The sequence below is a fragment of the Podarcis liolepis genome (assembly GCF_965112155.1).
Source record: "Podarcis liolepis genome assembly, chromosome: 3".
In the NCBI taxonomy this organism is placed as follows: Eukaryota; Metazoa; Chordata; class Lepidosauria; order Squamata; family Lacertidae; genus Podarcis; species Podarcis liolepis.
This window is the reverse complement of record NC_139557.1, coordinates 49112139-49134993: the sequence shown is the minus strand read 5'-3', so window position 1 is coordinate 49134993 and position 22855 is coordinate 49112139. Positions and strand designations below refer to the sequence as shown.

General features: G+C 48.5%; 1 protein-coding gene across 2 annotated transcripts in view; it reads left to right on the top strand.

Moving 5' to 3' along the window:
* The window catches only part of SIM1 (SIM bHLH transcription factor 1), a 59518-nt gene that overhangs the window by 963 nt on the left and 35700 nt on the right, over positions 1 to 22855 (top strand). The window contains exons 2-3 of one of the 2 annotated variants that reach the window (XM_083497661.1): positions 771 to 1511; positions 22503 to 22585. In XM_083497661.1, coding sequence (XP_083353787.1) covers positions 1337 to 1511; positions 22503 to 22585 — 258 coding nt within the window. In that variant the 5' untranslated portion in view covers positions 771 to 1336. Of the gene's footprint in view, positions 1 to 770; positions 1512 to 8693; positions 8759 to 22502; positions 22586 to 22855 lie in introns of those variants that run through there. The other variant, XM_083497662.1, reaches the window with a different exon arrangement.

Here is a 22855-nt window from a genome sequence, read left to right as displayed (position 1 = left end):
CGGTGTCCCTTCCAACTTTTCAACAATTCTTTCTGGCTGCATCATTGATTGTATTTTCCTCTTAAGAACTGGTTGCTAGGAGGAAATGGGAGAATGCCACCATAGTAATAATTCATAATATCCGTAACAAGGGGCCCAAATTATTTGGGAAAATCTGCGCGAATCCTGTTAAAATGAACGGAATCTGAGAAACACTGATATCAACAGAGTGTGATAAGAACATCTGCATGGGACTGGGCCCTAAATAATAATGGTGGTGGTGGTGATTACTTTTTGTTTTTACTTGGTTAAAGACTCTGCATCTGTGATGTATTGTTTAATGGAGTTACGCAGAGCCGAAGCGTCCCCCCTGGTTTCGATTATTCGGAGGAATGGGCACCACTTGAAACAGTGCCGCTTCGGAGGGAGGCCATCCGATCCCTTCTCCTCCTCCCATTCCCAATGCTGAAAGCGACACTCACTGGCCCCAGTTGCAGTCCTCGGAAGCTAGTCCCTCTGGGCTCGACGGGGCTTACACCCAAGGAAGTGTGCGCAGGATTGCGCAAGATTGCAATCCTACAGGTGCCTGACTCCCAAAGCGAGCCTCCGCTGAGTTCATTGGGACTCACTGCCAGGGAAGGATGCCCAGGTGGATGTCAGCCTCATTCCCCCCGGGGAAAGGCTTTGCTTACTTACACACCGCAGAATGCTTCCAAGGTGCGATGTTTTCCCTTGAGAATTCAACCCTTCGACCTCCCTGTCTCACCTCCCTGCCGTTGTTGTCTTCACAGTAGCCTGAAGGAGCGGTCCCTGAGTCTGCAGATTCCCGGCCACTTTTTTTCCGCAAAGGGAGAGGAAGAGCTAGAGAGGCCTGGAGATTCTCAAACGTTTGAAGAGACGCTACCATGTCTCTTTTGCCCGGAATTACATTTTCAGCCACGACAGGAAGAAAGCATCAAGGACCCCCTGACTGGATTGCTGAGCTCTGAAGCCATCTTGCCGCTCTCCTCTCTGCCAGTCGCTTTTGGATTCCCAGAGCTGGATTCGCAACTTTTACAGCCCATTGATAATCAGCTCCTTAATAATAATAATAATAATAATAATAATAATAATAATAATAATAATAAATAATAATAATTAATTGATGCTCTTGCACCTATCACCATCCCGCACCCTGAAGCTTAAGCATTCGCGCGCCCGCATTTTAAAATGACTTTGTGATTTCAAAACAAAGCAACAAACAATCTCACGATGCTTTGCTGGAACTGACCGAGGCGCCCGCACGCACACTTTTGTTTATTTTTTTGGATGCATCTGTGGAGCTTACACTGTCAGAAAGAAAGGGGAAGAAACCACCATGAAAGAGAAGTCCAAAAATGCGGCCCGGACTAGGCGGGAGAAAGAAAACAGCGAGTTTTACGAACTGGCCAAACTGCTGCCTTTGCCTTCCGCCATCACCTCGCAGCTGGATAAAGCCTCCATCATTAGGCTCACCACCAGCTACCTGAAGATGCGGGTGGTTTTTCCCGAAGGTAGGTGCCCACTGTCGCGGGATTCAGCTACCCACCCCTATTTCCTAAACAGCGGGGGGGGGGGAGGTCCTTGATAGCCCAAGAGGCCCTCAGAGCTGGCCTCTTCCTCCTCTCATCTGGTCCAGTAGTTTAAGAGCGGGCTAGGGGAGCCGTCGAGGGGGAGTCGCCTCGTGGCCCTGTTCCTCTGGCCTGTGTAGTTTTCGCACCAGACGGCTCTCTGGAGTGGTTCCCCACTCTCTTTCAAAAATAAATCTTTCTCTTCTCTCGCTCCCCCTCTCTCCCTCCCTGCCCATAAACACTTTCCCCTTTGGTACATAGGATGTGTTTGGCTGGGAACCGCCGGCACCTTTGTCAACACGTCGAGGCTCAGAGCTCAGCTGCTTGTTCCAGTAAAACAAACAATGCATTTTCTCTCTCCGCCCCGCGTCTCCCTCCCGGCGAAGCCACGTGCGTTGCTCAAAAGGGCAATTCTCTCATATTTATTATAGATAAATTGGGCAGGAGGGAGGAGAAGGTGGGGGAAATGAATTAATACGAGGCTAAATATTTGCATGGATGGATCGACAGCGCGCAGCCCCTGGGCTTCTGTGCCGAGCAAAAAAAAGGGAGGCAGCCGCGGACAGATGCGTCGCGTCGCGGTGGGGAAAGGTGCGGGGGCGGAGGAAGGAGCCGACGAATTTAAATGCCTCTTTTGAATATGCATGAACGTGGCACATCTGGAACTGATGTCGAGGGTCCAGGTTTTTGAGAAGGCATGAATCAAGGCCGTCGGTGTAGTCAGCGAAAAACAAAAACAGTCTTTCCTGGTGTTAAAAGTTCTTCGTAAGAAGCAAGGCCGCGTTAACTGCCCGTTCTGGGTGATCAGGATGGGGTAAATAGCTGGAGTGTTTTTCTGGAGTAGTGTGATTAAAAAGGGGGGGAGGGAGAACAGGATTCCTTAATAATAAGGTATGACAAACTTCAAACAGGGGGGGAAATCCAAAGAAAAGCCAGGAACATCGGCCTCGATCCCCTCTGGCAATGGCTTTTAAGAGGAAATTCCCATTGCCTAGCTGAATGTTCGGCTTGCTTTTTTGTTTTTTAAAGATCAGACTGTTACTCTAGGATCCTGTGTACTTTAAAAACGCCAGTAAGCCAAGGGCTTTTCTCCTGTGAAACCCGGATCCCAAATATGTTGGGACTGAACTCGGAAGAGAATCGTGGGACTTTCCTTGCGTCGCTCCAAACTCTTCTTTGGATTAAGGGCCCCTCGTGTTTTCTGCTGTCACCAAATGAGACTCCCTTTCCCGTCTACATGGAATCGGGATATGAATATGATCCCGATTAATCTAAAATATATATTTGGCGTTATAAGATCAGTGGCTATTTTTAAATCAGGCAAGGGGTTAGAAAACTTCACTAAGGATGATACCAATATTTTGTAAAGATAAACAGGAACCAGGGGATATAGGGAAATGGGGGGACGGAACTTCTCCCGGCGGAGTTAACGAAAACAAATCATTAGGATAACTATAGCCTTAAGAGCATCTGTAGTTTTATTGGGGAAGTGAGGCGATCGCATCCACAGGATATTTCAGTTATGAAATCGAGGAGAACACAAGCGCAAGGTGTTTGTTTTTAACAGAAAGTCAGCCCCGACCGAATTTACTTTGAAATAAGTTGAAGTGGAATTTATTTCCCAGAAAGCCTACAATCATACTTGCTCAGAAAACGTTCCTTTGAAATTGAGGGGACTTCAAAATAACTGGCTTGTGACCCAGCTGTGCGTTCTGCATATTTTGCAACGTGCAGTTGAATTTATTAATATGTGCATTAGGCTGTTTTCGTAAAGCAGGATCTAAGTTTTATTCTTTTTAGCTTCCGCAGATTTCGAAAGCGGGGAGCTAAACACATGCTCAGAGAGCAGCAAAAGAAACCAGAGGGATTTAAATACAATTAACTTTGGCTGGATCGCACCCATAATTTGCTGTTATTTATACAAGCATTAGATGAAACCAAGGCAGTTTGGGATGGGATGGTGATTATTATTTTCCCTTTACCGTCCTACACATACCAAAGCATCTCCAAATTCTCATTCTGCACATACATATTTTCGTTTGTTTGCAAAGAAGTTCCCTTGATTTCAAGTTGGGCCTGATCCAGCCAGAGCCCGGTAACTTCACCAGCATACACAACACGTGCCGCACTCCTTTCTGCCGCGGTCGATAGGATTAAAGCGCGCTCCATTTCGGCTGGATAGTGCTCTGTGTTTGGGAAAGCAATCCAGCCTCTGTGTGTGTTGTACACTGAGCCGCTGCTCCCAATTGTCCGTGTTTAGGAGAAGGGTGCTAATCACTCTTGGGGTAAAGGGGGAGAGGATGCAAAGGCGATGAAGTCACCTTTTCATTCCGGCGCACAGTTTTTGGAGACCTTTTATCCTCACCCTCCCTTCCTAATTTCCCCCTTTCGAAAAGGCGGCTCCTTTCGACTGTCCACGCGGAACTTGTGGAAGTATTGGGCCCGTGGGGGGCCCTTGGGGTTCCTCCAAAGATGATTAGCCACGATTTGCCCGCTTCCTCGGTCCCGGCGGGCTTCCTCCGGAGCGTGCTTTGCAGCAGCTCTGCGCAATTACCGGCGCCTCCCTCGCGGGCTTGTGCGATCAGAAGAAGCATATGGTGTTGCTTGTCGGCTGCGAGCAATCAGAGGAGGCAAAGAAGGGCTGATCCTCTGTCCCAGCTTCCCCCTGGCTTGTAAGCCGGCGAATGTCTGGAAAGAGAAAGGAAAGGGGTGGGGGGAGAGGAGAGAGAGCGAAAGCCGCCAGGGAATTGAGGTGGTCAAGGGCAAAGCGAGCCAGATCCGCTGCTGGGATAATGGCCCCAGCGTCTGCCACACTCGGAGGCAGCGAGAGAAGTTCTTGGGGCTCGGGCTCCCTTTATCTCTGTTGCCTCTTTCTCTTTTGCTTCTTTTTCTTGTTTTCTATCTTAGGTAGCTGTGATCTTCTTGCATTGTATGGGGAAATCTCAATAAAAACCTTAGTGAAAGGTGTTCAGCTCCAGCTACGGATGGCTAAGGGTCCTGGATTTTGGCTCCGGTGCTTGCCCGAAGTGGGCTCCCCCCACATTATTTATTTTTAATTTTTAATTATTAAGGTCGATCTTAAACGTGCTGGGCACCGCGCGACACCCAGGAGCTTCCAAGCCCATTGCAGTCACTAGACAGCAAGCCTAAATCCAGCGATTAGGAAATAAATCCCACCTCAGGCAAGGGGAATTTAACTTCTTCCTGAGCACGCACCCGCTTCTATCTCCCTCATTCTCTCTCTTTCTCCCCACCCCCACCTCAACAGTCCTCTTTATATGGGTGGGCTAAGGTAGGGAAGGGTTATGGGGAAGGCGTCTTATGTGATGGCTTGCGTTTTGGTTAAAATCACTGCATATCTTAATTTTGGGAAAGGGGCGCAGAGAGAATTAGCCTGCAAGAGCTAATTGGGCTGCGGACCCGGCTGAAGGTCTTCCTTACTTCTTCCAAGCACGTTGGTAGGGATCAGGGCCTACACGCCTGAGCCTAGCCGCCTAGATGAAGCCCCATCGATTTCAGTGGCGCCAAGCAGGGTCTCGGGCACAGCTGCCTGTCTGTGTGTGGTCCGGACTGAGCATGTTCAGGATTGCCACTTGAAGGAAGGCAAGGAAGGAGAACAGCAGTGGGGTGAGGAAGGCGAGCTCTAGAAGCAGACGCAGAAACAAACCAGCGGTGTCCAAACCATTATTGTTACTATGGCAAGGCAGGGATGGGGGAGTCGGTGGCCCTTCAGATCCTAGATGACAACTCCCATCACCTCTGGCTGTTGGACATTGGGCTGATGGGAGCTGGAGTCTAGCAGCCGTTGGAGGGCCACGGGCTCACCGCCCCCTTCCCACATACAGTATTATCAAGCCATCTCTTTCCGCTGAAGTACACGTGGCACCATCAGCAACCCATCAACTGTGCTGGTCCTCTGACCTAAAGCCGCCTGCCAGACTTAGCCCGGCTGAACAACGTAGGAATAGTTTCCCCAGGTCTAAGGGCGCTCTCTCTCCCTCTCCCTCTCCCTCTTCCTCAAGTACCTTGGGATCGAAGCCTTAGCACATCAAAGGCCAGCAGGTTCACTTAAAAGAGGGCTACCGCTGGTTTCTGGATTTTGACTTGTTTTTCTTGGCTGGTTCTTGAAGACAGGCCTCTCTTCCGAATTTTTCACAGGGCCTGAAATGCTCAGCGGAATAGGGTGGGATCTGCTTAGAATCCGGGTCTGGGCGTGTTGTGAGAATGGACGCGCCATGACACGCAATCGCAGACAGTAGTAGGTGATTGATTTATTTTTGCACCAATTCTTTTTTTGGGGGTGGGGGTGGGGAATGGACGAACCTTCTGCCTTTTCCTGAGCTCTCCAGATGTTGCGTTAAGGCAAGGAAGGGAAATGCCAGACCTCGCTAAACCTACCGCATCTCTCTCCTTCCGAGTCCCCAGAGATCTTAAGTGAATTCGTATTCACGCCGGTTTGGAGGGCAAAGGTCAAATTCAGGACTCCGTTTCGCCTTCCTGTGTTTATGGACGACTCTGGCCTTGATCCTTCTACAAATAAATGGGAGAGGGGGGGCATCCCTCCTCCTCTTCTCACCCCCTCCTCTCCTCCAAGGACAAAAGCGCATTTAAAGGTGAGAAGCCGGCTAACTTCCTCCCCAGAAACAAGCAGTGACGGAGCGAGTGACGGAGCCAAACGAGAGAATGAGGCCATGGCGGAGCCTTGCTAGGCTTTCTACGTCAGCGCCCAGTTCGGGGACCGTCTGTTAGGGATCGAAGGACTTTTGGCTGAGCCAAATCAGGCCAAGTAGCTGAAGGACAGAACCATTTTTAAAGGAACCCTGCTGCAAGGGTTGCGTTATTCGCAGAATGAAATACAGCAAAAGACCAACAAGCCTGTCTTGCTTTCATGCCCCATCTTTTGTAGAGAGTTGTTGTTGCGGTTGTTGTTTCCCCAAACATTACTAAAGTTTGGTAAAATATTTTAAGGAGAGAAACACAGCTCAGCGATTTAGGAGCATGCCATGCGTCTTTTCGTCTCTCTGACTAAAATATTTCCTAAGCAGCGTTTGCATTCAGATGCTTGAGGGCCGCCAGTTATTACCTACGTAGCTGTTGCTTTACACCTGTGCAAGTATAAATCGAACGGCCCGAGGTCCTCCAGATAGTGAAGGGTTTACAAACCATAGCGGATAGATTTCTAGAAACGTTTTAATCCGGTGTCCAAACCAAGGAGTGGCTTTCGTTGCTTTAAAGACGGGGCAAGGAGGTGTCTTCAGAATCAAGTCCCACTGAAGCCATGGGGGCTGTCCCTCAGTGAAGTTTTGGTAATCTAAATAGGATATTAACTATAGACCCAGTTACATTGGTTTGCGGAAAGCATGCAATAGCTGCCCACGTACATAAAACGGCTCTTTTGACTGGTGAGTCCGAGGGGCAGGTAGACAGAAGGGCCGAGGAGGGTCCACGCAACGCCGAGAGGTCTGGGGAACGAATATTAGAGCTCACCTTGAAACACAAAGTGCGGGTTTTCGCCCGCCGGTTGGTTGCGATGGAAAGGTTCGTTGGCTGTCGGTATTTTTGTGCGTGCGCGCTTGATATTTCTCTCGCTTATTTCGTAATTTATTTTTTTATGATCCAGTAGGAGTCTTGCTTAAAAATTGCAACTGAAACTGTGCAGGGTTTGATTCATTTTTTCCCTTCACCTGTCTTTCAAGAGGAGAGAACTCAAGTACATGGGAACAAAATAAAAAAAACATTAAAAAATTCCTTCCAGTAGCACCTTAGAGACCAACTAAGTTGGTATGAGTTTTCGTGTGCATGCACACTTCTTCATATACGAACGAAAGCTGTTTAGGTGTGCGGAATGGGCGGGTGTGGACTGGACGGAGTTGGATTGCGCCGTTCTTTGAAAAGGGTTACAAGAATTGGACCACTAGGAAGGAGAATAGCGGTCCAAAAGTCCAGAGTTTTTGCCTCCAAGTATTCATTTCTTGTCTAGAACAATCGTTTCTTGCTGTTGTTTTCAAAAAGAGCTGTAAGGTTAAGGACAGCAAGAGTGAGCTAGGGCAATCCTTCCCGCAGGCCTTACATCGAAAAAGGGCTTGCTAACTTTCTTGTTGTACTTCTTTTGCGATGTTTCAAAAGTAAAAGTGCAAGTTAAAACAGCAGCAACGCGTGGAGGGAATTTCCGCGCGGATCTCACGTCGATGATAATTATGAAAATGTTCATTGATTTCAACTCACCCAGTGTTCTCCTATTTTTCCGATTGTGTGTGTGTGTGTGCACTGTGCGTGCGTGGGTGTATCTCTGTGTACGTTATGTACTACGTGACCAGAAACACACACACACACACACACACACACACACACACACACACCCTACCGAACTCATCCCATCTCCATTGGGGTGGGCGGGCTGGCGGATTAAACAGGCGCTTGACATCATTTTTTGTTAGTAAAAATAAGGAAATGCGAGGATTCTGAAAACATATATATTTAGATGTACTGTCACTCCATCACTAGTTGCATTCTGGACGCTGCGATCAGGCTGCAATCCTATATCCACTTACCAAGCAGTAAGCCCCATTAAACTGAATGGGACATGCGTTTTGAACAGGCACCGGCAGCTTCTTGCCGCTCCGCGTAGGGTTACTCAAAATCGCCTAGCGTTGCAGCTCGACAGTTCTACACTCCATAATTTTGCAGCTACTATTTTGTTAAATAGATAAATGCGTTTAGCGTTTCAGTACTGAAATCCATTGCCTTGTTTTAGTTGGGAGGCGGTATTTAAAACAAAAACAACAAAGGGGAGAAAAGGAAGAAAAAACAACAACCCCCTTTCCCACGTGGATCGGTGATTTAATGCTGTTTTTCTTGCTGCTGAGGGAAATGATTGAGCATTGGGTTTCAGTGTTTATTTTCTTACAGACGTTTTTCTCATTTAAAAGCCTTTAAGCTGCCTCCCTTTGTTTGATTCCAGTTTTGATGTGGACTTGAAATGTGAAGTGCAGAACGAAAGCCCCGGCATAACTGCTCCAAAAGCAGATTTATGGCTGAGAAAAGCAGAGGTCAGGCTGATTGGCAAAAACCGTAATTTCTTCGCGGAAAGCCGCCTCGATCGCCAGAATAAAATAATGGTGGTGGTGGTGGTGGTGGTAATAATGGTATTAATTAATAAGCTGTTTGCAGATATTTTCATCAGTCGTGAGGTTAGTAGATGGTGAAATAATTCATCCTCACCCCCTTCCCCAAGGATTTCAGGACGAAATGTTAATTTCCCCGCCCTCCTCTGTTGTTATGGTTAGCATGGAAAACGGAATCGTTTTATGGGTCTGATTAACAGAGCAATACTATAGAGTTTAATGGGACTTTTCCCCCAGGTAAGTGAGCATATGATTCATCCTTAATCGGGTTGTCTATTTTCCTGGTAAAATACGATTCTGCTTGCCAAGGCTGAATGAATCCATATCTGTTCTGCTTCCTAACGATTTTCTTTTTAAAAAACTTATGGCAGTTGGGTTTGTGTGGATAAAACATTTTACAGATATACCGTTTATTGATATTATTTAAATCACAGCATATTAAACCACCGGATTCCACTTATTATTAAAGACAAGCAGCACTTTGTTTCTGCGTACATTTTTATATGCACGTAAAACAGAGCTGATTTGTGCTTTTTAATGGGCAGGGTCGTAAATTTTGTAGAGGTCGCTAGCAACTGATGGCTCTGTAAGGCCGAGTCTGAGCCGATCCAGCGTAAAGTTAGTTAACAAATATCGTGAACTGGATGCCTAAATATGGCAGAACCCGGGTCTGTTGAAATGAAAAGTCAGTCTCCTCGGTGTGGGGCTTTGGTTTTTGTTCTCAGTAATCAGAGCACACACACCCCTCACACATACACACCATCCTAAATAAATACACGGAAACGAGGAAATTTGAGGTCCCTTGGAACGATCGCTTAAAAGGACTGACAGTCCAAGTCCCCTTTCCTCTGACTGTGTCATTTACAGCCCAGTCCTATGCACGTCTACTCAGCAGTAAATCCCAATGAGACTTACTCTCGGCCCGGGTAAATGTGTATAGGACTGCGGCATTTCTCAATAATCCGTTTCCCCAATAATCCGGCCGGTGGTGTCGGAGGCATGCCTGATTTTGTCGAGGTTGCTCCAGCCCCTAGGATTCGAATACTCGAATTTGTGTGTTTCAGTTCAACCCAGTTCGAAGTCAAGCGCTTCGCTTTCCTGCCTTCTTTGCGGGGAGGGGGAGAGGACACTGGATAATATCGCTGGGTAGAATTAGTATTAATCCTCGAAGCCGTAAAATAAGCGAGAAAGTGGTGAAGTGTCTGCTGAGGGGGGTTAAAAGGTGCTCATTTTCTAAGCTGCAGGCTGAAATGGCCGCCTGATGACCAGGGTCTCCTCGACAAACCGAGAGGCTGAAGGGCCGCCACGTGGTGAGGGAAATGGGGGGTTGGGTCAAAGACTGCGCATGCCTCTGCCAAGCCTGGGATGTGGCAAACTCCACTCAGTCCTTCCTCGTCTGGAGCCTTCAGGGAGACTGAGCCGAGTCTGAGTAAGCAGATGCGCCACAGTTGTCCTCGCTTCTCTCCTCTGAGTCCAGAGCGGAGGAGAGACAGATTAATATGTATTGTTATTTTTAATGTGAGCATTAATAAGCAAAAGAGTCAATCAGTAAACTTCCGAGATGCGCAGAATGCATTCTCAGAAGACCTCCGCCTCACGTGGGACTTTGGTGGTACCTTGGCTCCATAGGAAGACTCTATATCGATATTGACAGTCTTAGACGCGAATTTAGCTGGGTGTAAGTCTCACGTTCTGAGCAGGCATGTATAGGACTGCACAGTTTAAACGCAAACTTGCGTGTTTCAGGGCAGACTTGGTGGGCGAGGTGAGGATGATCGAGATGAAAACAACCACCATCCTGGATTTGGACCAGGTTTTCGTTTGGTGAGCTGTCTCCAAACGAGGGACACACTCCTGTAAGGAATCTCAACAGTCAACCCGAGAGCGCTGACCTCAGAGAACAAGCGAGGGGAAAAACCCTTCCCAGAGACTGGCATTGAAAGCGATACAGTCGGCCAAATGTCTGTAAGACTGCCTGCCTGCTCCTTGGAGAAATCCAATGTGGCTCATGGGACTTTTAGCTTTAGGCTGCAGTTCTGACTGAAGTTGCATTAGCTTGGGAGAAACTCAGTGGGAATTAACTTCCGAGTAGACCCGCGCGGGCTTGTTCCTGCTTTCTGTCTCTCGTGAACCCGGATCGATGGATTTGGAAGCGCCTTGGCAACCTGAACCAGAAAGTGCCGCGCATGCCAGCCCTGAATCTCCTGTTGCTGTCGAGAGTAAAAGCAGATCAGGCCATCTGGAAAGATGGCATTATTTAAGCACTCAGTAGAAGGGAGGGAGGGAGACGGGGGAGAGGAGAGAGGGGGGAAAAAAACTTCCGTAACTCCTTTCTCATCAACAACAATCCAATTAAGAAGCAATACTTGGGTTTAGGTCAAGGTGGGCTGCACGCCCCTTCCCCCCGTCTCCTGCGAGCCTGGTTTGTAGCACAAGGGCCGTGACTCAGCGGTAAAGCAGAGAAGAGGAGCTCTTAGGGGGCCTTGGCTAGACTAGAGGTCGGAGTGGGCCAAGACAGGTGGTTGCTTCAGTCCAGCTTTTGAGGGTCCAGGGCAGACACGGAGAGTGGCTCTCAAGTATATGACTGTTGCTGGAGAAATGGAAGGATAGAGTGAGCACAGCAGCGCGATCCGCAACCCATTCAGGTAGTCAGCCCGCGCCTCTTCGGCTAGAAAGAACGTGACAAGCTTTTCTTCTGTAGATTAGGAAAAACCCACGGCGGGCTGACTACCTGAGAAGGTATCGAGATGTCTACTGCAGCCACTTCCTTTGGTCCAGGGCTGAACTGTGTCCACATTCAAGAGCAGATCGTGCTGCAGTGTGTTTGCTGAGCGAAACTCATTCTGATACACGTATAACGTTGGGTGCTGGTTGCATCTCATGAAGTAGCTGTACCACTTCAGGCTGCTCACCTGATGGAATGCTCCCCGGTCTCTCTAAACCAGGGGTGACGAGCCTTTTTTTCTCCTCCAGATGTGGCTGAACTAGAACTCCCATCACCTCTGGGCATTGGCCGGGCTTGTTGGGGGTGATGGGAGTTGTAGTTCATCAACACCCTAGTGGGCCAAATATTCCCCACACCTGCTCTAAATAAAACACCTGTATATAGATAGAGATTGTGTCAGGGAGAACCATTCCCCTTGGCACTTAACTTTAGAGTAATTTTATTATTGTGCGTTATTTATTTATGGCTTTGTTTGTTGCATTTATATTCCATCTTCTCCTCCAAGGAGCTAACGGTGGTACAAATACTTCTCCCCTCTTCATTTTATCCTCACAACAACGTTGTGGGTGGGGTAGGTCAGGCTGAGAGGCAGTGACTGGTTCAAGATCACCTCGTGAGCTTCGTAGCCCACCGAGGATTTGAACCCAGGACTCCCAGATCCTAGACTTGGGCACAGCCCTTAGTGCAAACTCGGCCCAAGAGTGAAATAAGTCCAAAGCTGCAGTAGATCTACCAAAGCAAGTTCCATGCATTCTGCCTTAATTAGTTTGATGACAGCATTTTTTCAAAGAATGTGTTTGTTGGATAATTGCCCTTCAATTAACAAACCGAAGGTCCTAACTGTGGCTCCGAAGCCCAGGGTCTCATCCCTGCCTGCCTGCTTCCCACCGAACCTGCTTCACACTAAATAAACGCGGCGGCAGGATTCTGCTCATCTCAACCCAAGTCCTGCCTTTCCGGTCTTGCGTTCCTCATTGTTTACTTCAGATTGTAAACTCCGTGGAGGCAGGGACCTGTTCATTTATTATTATTATTATTTTGCTTATCGCTATGTAAAGAGCCCTGCACTGTAGCAATGGTAACAACATTTTTTCTCAGGGCTGTGGGACGAAATTATGCTTGATCTAGAAAGGTGTCGGAAATGAAGGTTTGCAGGAAGCCAACGCTGCAATTTCCAAGGGCAGCGAACTACTCTAGATAAGAAAGATGGGTGGAAAGATCACTGCACAGTCGGATGGTACGAAGGGAAATGAGGTTATTCCCCGCGGTCTCATAATAAATAAAGGTTGGATTCTGGCTAGGTGTAATGCAGAGCGTTGACACACAGGTAGTGTACTGTGAAGTCTTGGAGGACACGCAGCTCTTAGGCCCTCGGCTGAAATATATGGGGACTGGTACTGGCCTGCCTTGAGGTGTTGTAAGAATGTGTACGGGACGCGCTTTGAATACAAACAAAAACACTACACTATTAGACATGTTAAATATTAGCCTAATCCTTCAATAACCCCTTAAATGCCACTGGGTATAGAAACAACTCAAAGTAGAAAATCACATTTGCAAATCGGAATATTTTGGGGGGTTGGGGCCCTGAAAAAATAACGTTCAGAGCAATCCTTGACGTGTTTACTCAGATATATAAGCCCCCCCCCCCGCGTCCAATGGGCTTTTCTTCCAGAAAAGCATGCATAGGATCGCAGCCTATCGGTGCTACTGTATGCTTACGAGGAAGTTAGTCTCCCTGAGGCCATTAGGACTTCCTCGCAGGGTTTCAGCGCAGGTTTCTCTGAGCTGGTTTACCCTCTGAGGCTCCTAATTTGAAAGAGCCGTTTGGGGACCCAAACCCTTCGCTCCAGGTTTCCGAATGCGCCTAACATGCGTCCGACCACCACCTCTGTTTCGAATGACCCACCTGGGAGGGTGAAGTGCAGCGACAGAGTGGAGCTTCTCCGTGTCCCCCTTCCCAACATTTCTGAATGGAGCCACTAACCCACCTTTCCGAAGTACTGGGTTCAATGATACTTGCTTCCCCTTCCAACCAGTGGGTTAAGGACCCCGCCTAAGCCAGTTCTTTAATCTGGCAGTGGGTGGCATTTGGAGTTTTGAATGCACCAGCAAAAGCTGAACTGAGTCCCGTTTGGAGAAGCGCGCTTTACCTTGAGACGCGGGCTCAGAGAGACGCCGAATTGGGAAAGTAATAAAGCTACATTTAGTAAAGGAAGTTTGATGGGAACGTTCATCGCTCTAATCTGGGGTGGCGATGCACAAAGAGCCATGCTTGCTCTTTGTTCTCAGCGGGAGAGGCCTACAAAGATGTCTCCTCTCCCAAGCTGAGGATGAAAGAGGAGGAAATTAGGTCAGCAGCGCTAAGAGTTTCCCTCCAGCAGCTGAAGGAATGTCAACGCAGGTCGAAGGACAGTCTAGGATGCTTGCAGATTCTTCTCTCTACTCTACTCTTTCCCATGCAAAGCCAACAACCTATAGGCAAGCTGTGTTGCGTCTCAACACTTCCTGCAGGAGCTGGGCTTAACAGGGTTATGGGTGGGGTTTTAAGCTGCAGCTTTCTATATGTTATTACTTGGGAGTAGGCCTCAACTGAAATTTGTAGAGCTAATTTCTGAGTTTCGGACTGCAGTCATTATGCCCGCTTACCTGGGAACAAGACCCATTTTGTCTACTTTGGGATGAATTGCCTTGGAATAAGAAGTGTGGAGGTGGCGGTGAAATGATGAGCCAATTCAAATTTCCCCACAGCTGCTGACTGGGTAGGTGGCCTTTGTTAGGCTTTTTAGGGCACTGGGTGCATAGCAAATAGAACAATCTGTTCTGGATGACTACAAAAGGAAAGCAGATTTTGTGGTTGATTCCTGAAATCCAGATCAGAATCCCTCAGGATAGGTGGGAAACTGTGGAACAGAGGCAGATCACAATATTTGTTAACGTTAGCATTGCACACAGACAATAATTCTAGGTTGGCTTGGTGTGGGGCAAGTAAGATTCTCCCAGATCCTAAGAAGAATTCCTCTGGCATGAATAAGACTAAAAACTTGTTTTGCTTCTTATATCCCTCCTGCTGTGGGGCAGGCTGTAGTAGGCAACACAAACCATTTCATAATAAAATAATAAAAATAAATGCTATCAGCTATTATTACTGGAAAATACTGCAGTGAGAAACATGGGCAGCGCTGCTACTACAGGGACACTAATGTTGTAGCAGATTTTTAGTAATTTTTAGTAGTAGTACAGCAATGGACTACAGCTTCCCCTACACTTGCATAGGTGTTTTCTCAGCTTTTAATGTTACTATCACTATTGTAGCGGTTTCCTCATAGATTTACCTGCTGCATGGAACTGCATTCTTGAAGTTGCAAACACAGGAGAAAATGTTTTCTGGGTGTTAGTGATTCATTATAATAGAAGTAAATGTAATAATATACATTTAAAAATGTAAAAATATAGTTTGTGACTTTAATAATAGATATGTGGTTATTTTTGTTTGCTAAAACCAAAGTGATACAGACATTGGAAAAAATAACAACAATCTTATATGGGTTTTATAAAAAAAACACCCACCAGGTTTAAGTTCTTGTTAAATGAACTCTTTCCCATTATTTATTTGTAACTGGTAGAATCCCGCTGGGTGAGGGAGGAGAGGCCAGCCCAAACACTTGGTCCTCGCTTCTCTCCCTCGGCTGGGGCTGGCTTTCCCTAGGACTGTGTTTGGTCTTCCACTGTCATACTGTAAGCACACGAATCCGAGTGAGGAATCTTAGATCGGGTGGGTTGCGGGGGCGGGGGGAAGGAGAGAAACCAGTCGGACTAGAAGAGATCCATTCTGCGGAGGCCCCTTGCCTGCAGCGCGCACCTTGTCTACTTTGAAAAGATTTCCTCTTGTCTTTTTATTCTCGGCAGAGGCTGCTTCCAAATGTGGTTTCTCTGCCTTCAGTGCAACAGCTCGAGCAGTAGGCAAGGTTGCAAGAAACCCGAGTTCTGAATGTTAATGGCCGCGCGCCGGTGAGCGACTTGGGAAGAGGAGAGAGGGAAGGGAATGAGAAAGAAAGAGAGAGACTTTCTTAGTTTGCGTTGCACAGACCAGCACAATGGTGTGTGCTTTATCGAATCGGTTTCTGTCAGTTAGCTTCACCCGGACCAAACAGGGAAAAAAAGAAGGCCGGACGGCGACGCATCTCCACGCAAGCCCTCTCTAGTAGCCCACACTTTTGTGCAAGATTGTGCCACTGGAAGTGGAGAGCGTCTAGGATGGCAGCTCAGAGGCATTCTTAATCCGGATCGAAATTCAGTCTCGAGGGTTCAGAGATCAGAAGACGACCCTCGGGCCAGAGGAGAAGTGGTTCAAAAAACGCCATCCTCCTGCCCCACTCCGCGCGGCTCTCCCCCAAGCGCGATCGATGCTCGTCGTCCGGCTAGCGATGCCGGCAGCTGCCTGGTCGCCTCTGGAGGGGGCAGGAGGGGTGGCTGTTCGCCGTCCTCCCGCCTGCCTAGTCAACGGTGCCTGTGGGATTAGGTCAATTGGTGTGGATCTCCTCCGCCTCATTTGGTTACTAATTGGTTTCTTGTTTTAGAAATCGAAATCTCATTTCCAGAAATCACAAAGCCTCGGTAGGCAGGCCGTGAAGGTAATCCGGGGGTGGGATGATGGGAAAGATGCAGGCGAGCAGGGGGCGGCGGGGGGGGGGGAGAGGAGTCTGCCTTCAAACAGAATCTCGAGGAAAGCAGCAGTGGAACTTCGCCCGGCTTTTCAAGCGAAATGTGAGCTCGTTAGAGCCATAATAGATACATCCCACCCACTTCTTAAGGCTACTTATGTAAATATGATAAACCAGGCTTGTCGGAGCGCGGAACGGAGATCCCCCCCCTTTTTTTAACCTAGGAAGGTTAATGTAGCGTAGCTTGGAAATCTTCCAAAATAGATTATGTTTTCCCTTTTTATCTTCCACCACTTTAGCCGGGAAAATCCCCCCTTCAGATTCCAAGCTCCTTCTTCATCTCTTCCAATTCTCGCTCCTTCTTCTTCTTCTTCCTCTGCTTCAGCGAGGCTCTCCAAATTGCAAGAAGAAACCTTTACATCTCCTGACCAACCTAATCCCAAAGGCAAAGAGAGGGGGGGGAGAGGATCTGGGTTTCTCACTTTTTAAAAAGAAGAAGAAAATGCAATCAGACTACAGTATTTGAAGGGGTGGGGATTGGCTGCGGTAGGTCAAGTGCACCCCAAGCAACTTTACTCAACGTTAAAATCGGGGGGGGGGGAGCGCGATACTTTAAAAATAAAAGATACCGAACTATAATGTATCTGAAGCTGCAGTTTTCCAGTACCCCCTTTTAACTCATCGTGTCTTAACGCGCAATAAATGCAAGCGGAAGACTTAGTTGAAACGTTTCGAATTAAGTCCAAGCTTGACTCCAAAGGAACTGTCATTACGATAAGTATTTTAGGATCCGTGGGTTAAAATGTTGTTCATTTCAGAGGAAGAGAGGGGTGCAGGGTAGGGGGAAAACTAAACTGACAAGGGCTTGCTTCTGAGTAGTCGCGGTTAGGAATGCGCTGCAACTTCCGGGTGAACATGTCCAGCCACAAGATTGTGATCCAAACGCATTTAGGGGGCAAGCCTATCCACTCTCTCCTTGGCCTCTGTCTCCTTTGATTCTGCGGGATTCAGTTCTGAGTGGACGCTTGTAGGATCCCCATGTTCCTGTAGCGCTAAGTGCTATTGAATCAATGGGGCGTTTTAGACCGGAGCAACTAGGGGGAGATCAGTCAGTTTGAGATGTCAGTGTTACTCATCTTGAGTCGCAGTGCAAGTCTATCACCACCCGTCAATTAAATTTGTTGGTCACCTCTTTACCAAGGTAACTCAAAGTGACTTACAATACACTGGCAACTAAGTCTCCTTGAGCTCAGTGGGGCTTCTTCTCTCAATAAGCGGATAAGACAGCAGCCTCGACGCCCTCCACCTCCCCTGGCTTGTGGATTGAAAAAGCTGAAAGTCGCCCACCCACCACCGCGGCGAGGTTTTAAGGAATCCCAGAGACCAAAGGATTGGAGAATGGTCAGATGGCGGCCAGTCATTCATGGGAAAGGATGGAGACATCTGGCCAGTAGAAGGCTCTCGCTCCCTGCCCCCCCCCCCAAATCTCACGTGGCTCAGTTTGGAAGAGAAGTGCTCGAAAGGGCGAGCAAAGCGCTTGTTTAGAAAATATTAACTTGGCTCGGCTGGAGGGAGGAGTTCACCCGGAACAGGAGCAAAAGAGCTGCAGAGCAGGGCGGGGAGGCGGGAGAGAATAGAATTGCGGATTCTGCCCAAAAGTTAACCTGTAATGCAGGCAGGCTATTCATTAACCCGCCGGGGCAGGATCTGCTGCTCCACTTTTAGTAGCCTAAGAGAAATAGGAGGCCCCCCCCCTGCTTTTGCATTCAGATTAATCAGCAACTGGGAAAAGCGCAGAGACTGGAATGGGAACGTCTGGATCGCCCAGAGAGAGTCTCGTGAGTCGACAGGTGTGTCTGTGTGTATGCCCACAGACAGCGTTACTCTCGTTGCTTGTTTAAATCCAGACCTCCTTAATACGTTTCTGTAGATCTGCACATCTAGACAGCTCCCCCCAAAAAGTCTTTACGTCTTACTTCTTAATTCCGCTAATAAACACATCGAAACGAAAGGAACCCGTGAATGTCTGAGACCTTCCCGCTTCCCTCGGCCCGTCAGGCTTCGGTACAGTACTTTCAGTTTCCGGAAGAAGGGGGGGGGAAACACTACAGGAGTTGGTTGTTGTTGTTGCTTTAAAAAAACAGAGGATCCAATACTCATTTAAGCCGACAGCTACGTCTATCTGAATGTAGCTGGGTAGCCACGCCCTTTCTCTTAATCGTGGCGCTGAGGGAGCGCATAAACTCTCGAGGCTCCATCATTGAAAGTCAAACCTCGACGCACGAGCCCTTTTTAAAAAATCCAACCAACAACTTAGGCACACAGGGGACTTGAGCCACAGGGGACTCCCTTCTAAAGGAAGCAAACACGCACGGATTTGGACTTCCAGGCTGAAACCCTCAGGAGGGAGCGCCACTAAATCCAAAGACAGGCGTTTCCAAATGCGCATCAATCCAGTCATTCTAGGCGCCCCGGGATTCAGGAAGCTTCCTTGAGCCACGCTGAACTTTACTTCCGAGCAAGGATCAGCTTGGAGCCTTCCCTGACAGCCACTTCCGTCGTCGCCCCCACTCCCCCAAGTCTGATTCCCACGTGTAGGCGGCCAGGTGGGATTTAGGAAGGAGTGTTCTCTGAAATCCGCTGGGATCTCGTCCTCCCAATATTTGGTAGCGCGCGCGCGTGTGTGTAGCACCCTGCTCCTAGACATTTAAAAGTTGTGCAGAAGACAAGAGCGGAGGGCTTGGTAAATCACGCATCTGCTAGCCTTTCCGCTTCTGAGCCACTACGAAAGGTTCAGGAGTCCTGCCTTCTTGCGCACCTGGGCCACCTGCGCGAGATCCCCAGCCATTAGGCGTGTCCCAACAGTCATGAATTCGGGAGAGAGAAGAGCTGGACACGTACGGTACCTTGTTACGGAATTCAAGAAGACCTGCCCAAGTCAGGCGCAGAGGGTCCGATGCCCCTGTGCGCGTTCACTGTCAGAGGAATCGGAGGACGCAGTTAGAATGCAGAAAGTTCAGTTAGGTCGTTTTAGACTCTGGAATTAATGCCCCCCTTTAAAGATTTACTTCATAATGGATCCAGCTTTGCTCATATCAAATGCGGTGAGCCAACCCGGCTCAGTTTTGGGAATCCTCCTGCTCATCTCGCTCTGTGGGGCCCCGGACTTCCGCCGGAAAGTCTGATGAAGAATCCGGGTTCACACTCTGGAAGCTTCAGGCGTTTTGTTTTATTTATCGGTACCATTTCTTAGCTGCCCGTCACCTGAAGGTCCCAGGGCTGGGTACAGCAATAGAAAACATAATGTTAAAACCAAATAAAACCATCACAATACTATAACAGAACGGTTCCAAAAGGAACCGCTGAAAACACTGCTGTCAAGATTTAGGCAGTCGATGCCGGTCCTTATGGACCATATAGAGCTGGAAAGACCTATGCTAAAAGCAGAGGTGCCAACCTGAATAAAATATTAGGGGAAGGGGGAGGTAAGCCCCGCCCCACATAATCACAAGACGCGACACACGCACACTATGTGAATGGCACTGCCCATCAACTTGCGGGGGGAGCCTGCCCCCTCAAATATTTTATTAGGTGGGGGGGGGCGAAGGGACCTAAGTTCCCAGGATCTGGCTCCTATGGCTAGAAGTTTCATGTCATGGTTGCTATTAGAATAGAAGAGGCAGTCTATATAAGCTACAGGTGAACCCCTTTCGAGGACTCGCCTGTCCTGTTCCATTTGGCGAGTCCAAGGCTAGGCCGGCGAGGAGGCCGAGTGGATTCTGAGAAAATCTGAACGGGGTTGCTCCAGGTCCGCTTTCCCCTTAGTTGGCACCGTCCTCGGTCTTTTTGGCAAAGTGAAATACGACTTCGATTGCCCTCGCTGGGCTCTAGGGACTTCGGCTGTATCCCACTTACTTGGGAGTCAATTCCCTTGAATTCGATTAGGCTTGCTTTTGAGTAAACATGCCTAGAGCTGACGGCTCCCAGTTGGGGGACCGTGTGAGAGAGAGAGAGAGAAAGAGAGAGAGAGAGAAAGCAAAAAGAACCTATAAAGGCCAAACGACTTGATTTTCACGGCTCAGGTTTTTAGGCGGCTTACCCCGCTGACCTTGAACATCTGGATGTATGGTCCGCTGACGTGTGTATATGTGCATGTGTAAATCATGGGCGTGTAAATTATAGATCTAAGGCGTAAATCCAACGCACACTTTCCTGGGAATGGAGTCCCGTTTGGATACAGTGGGACTGACTCGGGAGTCAACGTGGATAGGGTTGTGCTGTGCACGTCTACCTGGGAGTAATCTTCACAGAGGAATTGCTCAGAATGTGCAGCCAATCGGCTTAGATTCAAGCGCTCTTTGGTTTAACCGAGTTGTAGACAGGTCTGAGTCCGGAGCGGATCCTCTCCAGTGTTTTACAGCACCACTGCTAAAGCACTGAACGTATAAATTGCCATCTTATATGAGCGCCTGCCACAATTGTTAGCTAGCTCAGCTTCTGCCCTCGCGTTTCCTCAGGCTCGGTCGCTTTCACGAGTTTTCACGTGCTTGTGAACGCGAGCGAGTCCCTGGAAACGCGTGGGAGGCTCTCTGGCAGAAGAGTGGGCCGGAGGGGGGAGGCGAAGAAAGGGGAAGGGCGAAGGCTTGTGCGAAGAAGGCCCGGTGTTTGCGTAGCGCGGGCGCGATCGTTAGCGGGATTTAGCTGCATCAACAACAAGAGGCGGCTCTTGGGCCGCTTGCTTTCCATTCTAAGCCCACTTAGGGGGTGTAATGGGATGAGGCGGCATCGAGGGCACTTGCAAGGAAACGTGCGTTGGAATCCAGGCGCGAGAGAATCTGAATGAGCAACAGAGGAGGCGTGTCCGGGGTTGCATGCGATCGCCAACGCAGCTGAGCCACCACGCCCTTGGACCCCTTCCCTCCCCCCTTTGATACCCGCATCCGCTCAGTAATTCTACTGGCACTTCGAGCTCAGGTGTGTCTTAGTTTAGCAAAGCACTCCGGATCCACAGCGCACAGGTTCCGCTTGAGGTTGTTGATGATTGTGACCACTAGTTGGTTTGGCATAAACTGTTCTTGGCACCGCGGGTCCAATCCAATGGTTTCAATTTAAACCGGGAGCTGTAGCCGTTTCAGAAATATTGTCAGAAAAAGACAACAAGGTGGAGGGAGGGGAGATAAGGAGGAATGCCAGAAACAAGGGCTTTGCAGACAAAGAAAAAAAACCACGATTCCACGCACACATTAACGTCCTTTCCTACACGCAGGCGACGTTTAAGCGTTGTTCCAGGAGGTTTTTCGGATCATCTGCCTGGTTCTACCGCCGCTTGAGAAGGAGGCCGGTCTCCTTCCCACTAGAGGGAACAATTCCCGACACAGGGGGCCTGGAAGAGACCATTGGGGGGAGGAAAAGTGGGGTGGAGGTGGTGGAATTAATTCACCAGGAGACGCTCTCAGACGTCATGCAGCCCCACGGTTTTAATTGGGATTTGTAAGTCGATCCCATGACTTTCCCTCCGAATAACGTTCCTTCCAGAGACACGACTAAAGCCCAGAGAAGAGGAGGGGAAATTTCAAGGCTTCCTTCGTGGCTGGGGAGCAGCCCTTCGCCTCCCAAATAAAATTTTCTCCATTTGAAATCTGCAAAAAAGACGCGACGAAGTTATTAACTATAATAACCGCTTTTGCTTTTATTCTTTTATTTTATTCGGAGAGCTGAATGGCCACACGACGGTTTGTGTGTTTACAGGAGCTGGCTGCTTGTTCACACCCAGTTTGATGTTTTTTAAACATTGAACAGAATAGTTGTGGCTAAGCTGAGCACCCGCGTTATGTTCGTTTCCACGGCATTTCTCTCTTTCCAGGGCCCTCCAAAGGGAATGGGTTTAGTTGTTCCCCACATTTCTGGCAGAAAAACTAGTTTCTGGGTACCAGAAATTGGTTCGTTGTGTGTGAAACGGATGTGTGAATATGGGAAGAATTTTTTTCCAGAGAGCCAGTTGGTAGGATTTCAATGGTTCGAGAAGCAAAAGCATTCCAGGCCACGAGTCACAGCAGAGGTTGTTCTATTTAATCCAGAAAAACATAAACCCGCATTTATTTCAATCGAATTATCATTCAAGAAAGTGGTTTCTGGTTGGAACGTCTGAAGTCCAGTCAATGGAAGCGCAACTGAGCTGGAAAGTAGGGGGGGGGGAGATCTTTATAGTTTCATTATTCGTGATCCCTCCCCATCTCCCCTTGTACTGTCAGGTAGAAACCACAGAATAATTATTCTTGTTTAATTAATATATACCGCTCATTGCCAGATCAGGCATTAGGACCCTGGTGCCCTGTCTCTCTTTTATTATTACTATTATTTAATAAATTTGTATACCGCCCTTCATCCGAAGATCTCGAATAACGCGGCGATGTCTCCACAGGACTTGGAGAAGCCTGGGGACACGCGAGTCGAACCAGCCCTCTGGACAACGTTGGGCGCGAGCTGGGATCTCACCTTTTGCAGGTACTAGTCCGGAATGCAGCTCCTTAAGGTTTTGTAGGGGGAGCCCGGGCAACCCAGTCCAGATAGCGGCAGACTGGGAAGGAAGGCGATAGAAGACCAACACGGGCTTGATGCTCTTTCCTACGAGTTCCTGAACCAGACTCAAGGTTTGCAGGCGATCGAAACGGTCCCTTGGGGAGCGACCTGCAGATCTGTTGGGCCCCAGCCATGTAAAATGTCCTTTCTCTCCCTGATAAATAAGGGGAAACGTCGCGTTGACTTCAGTGGTGG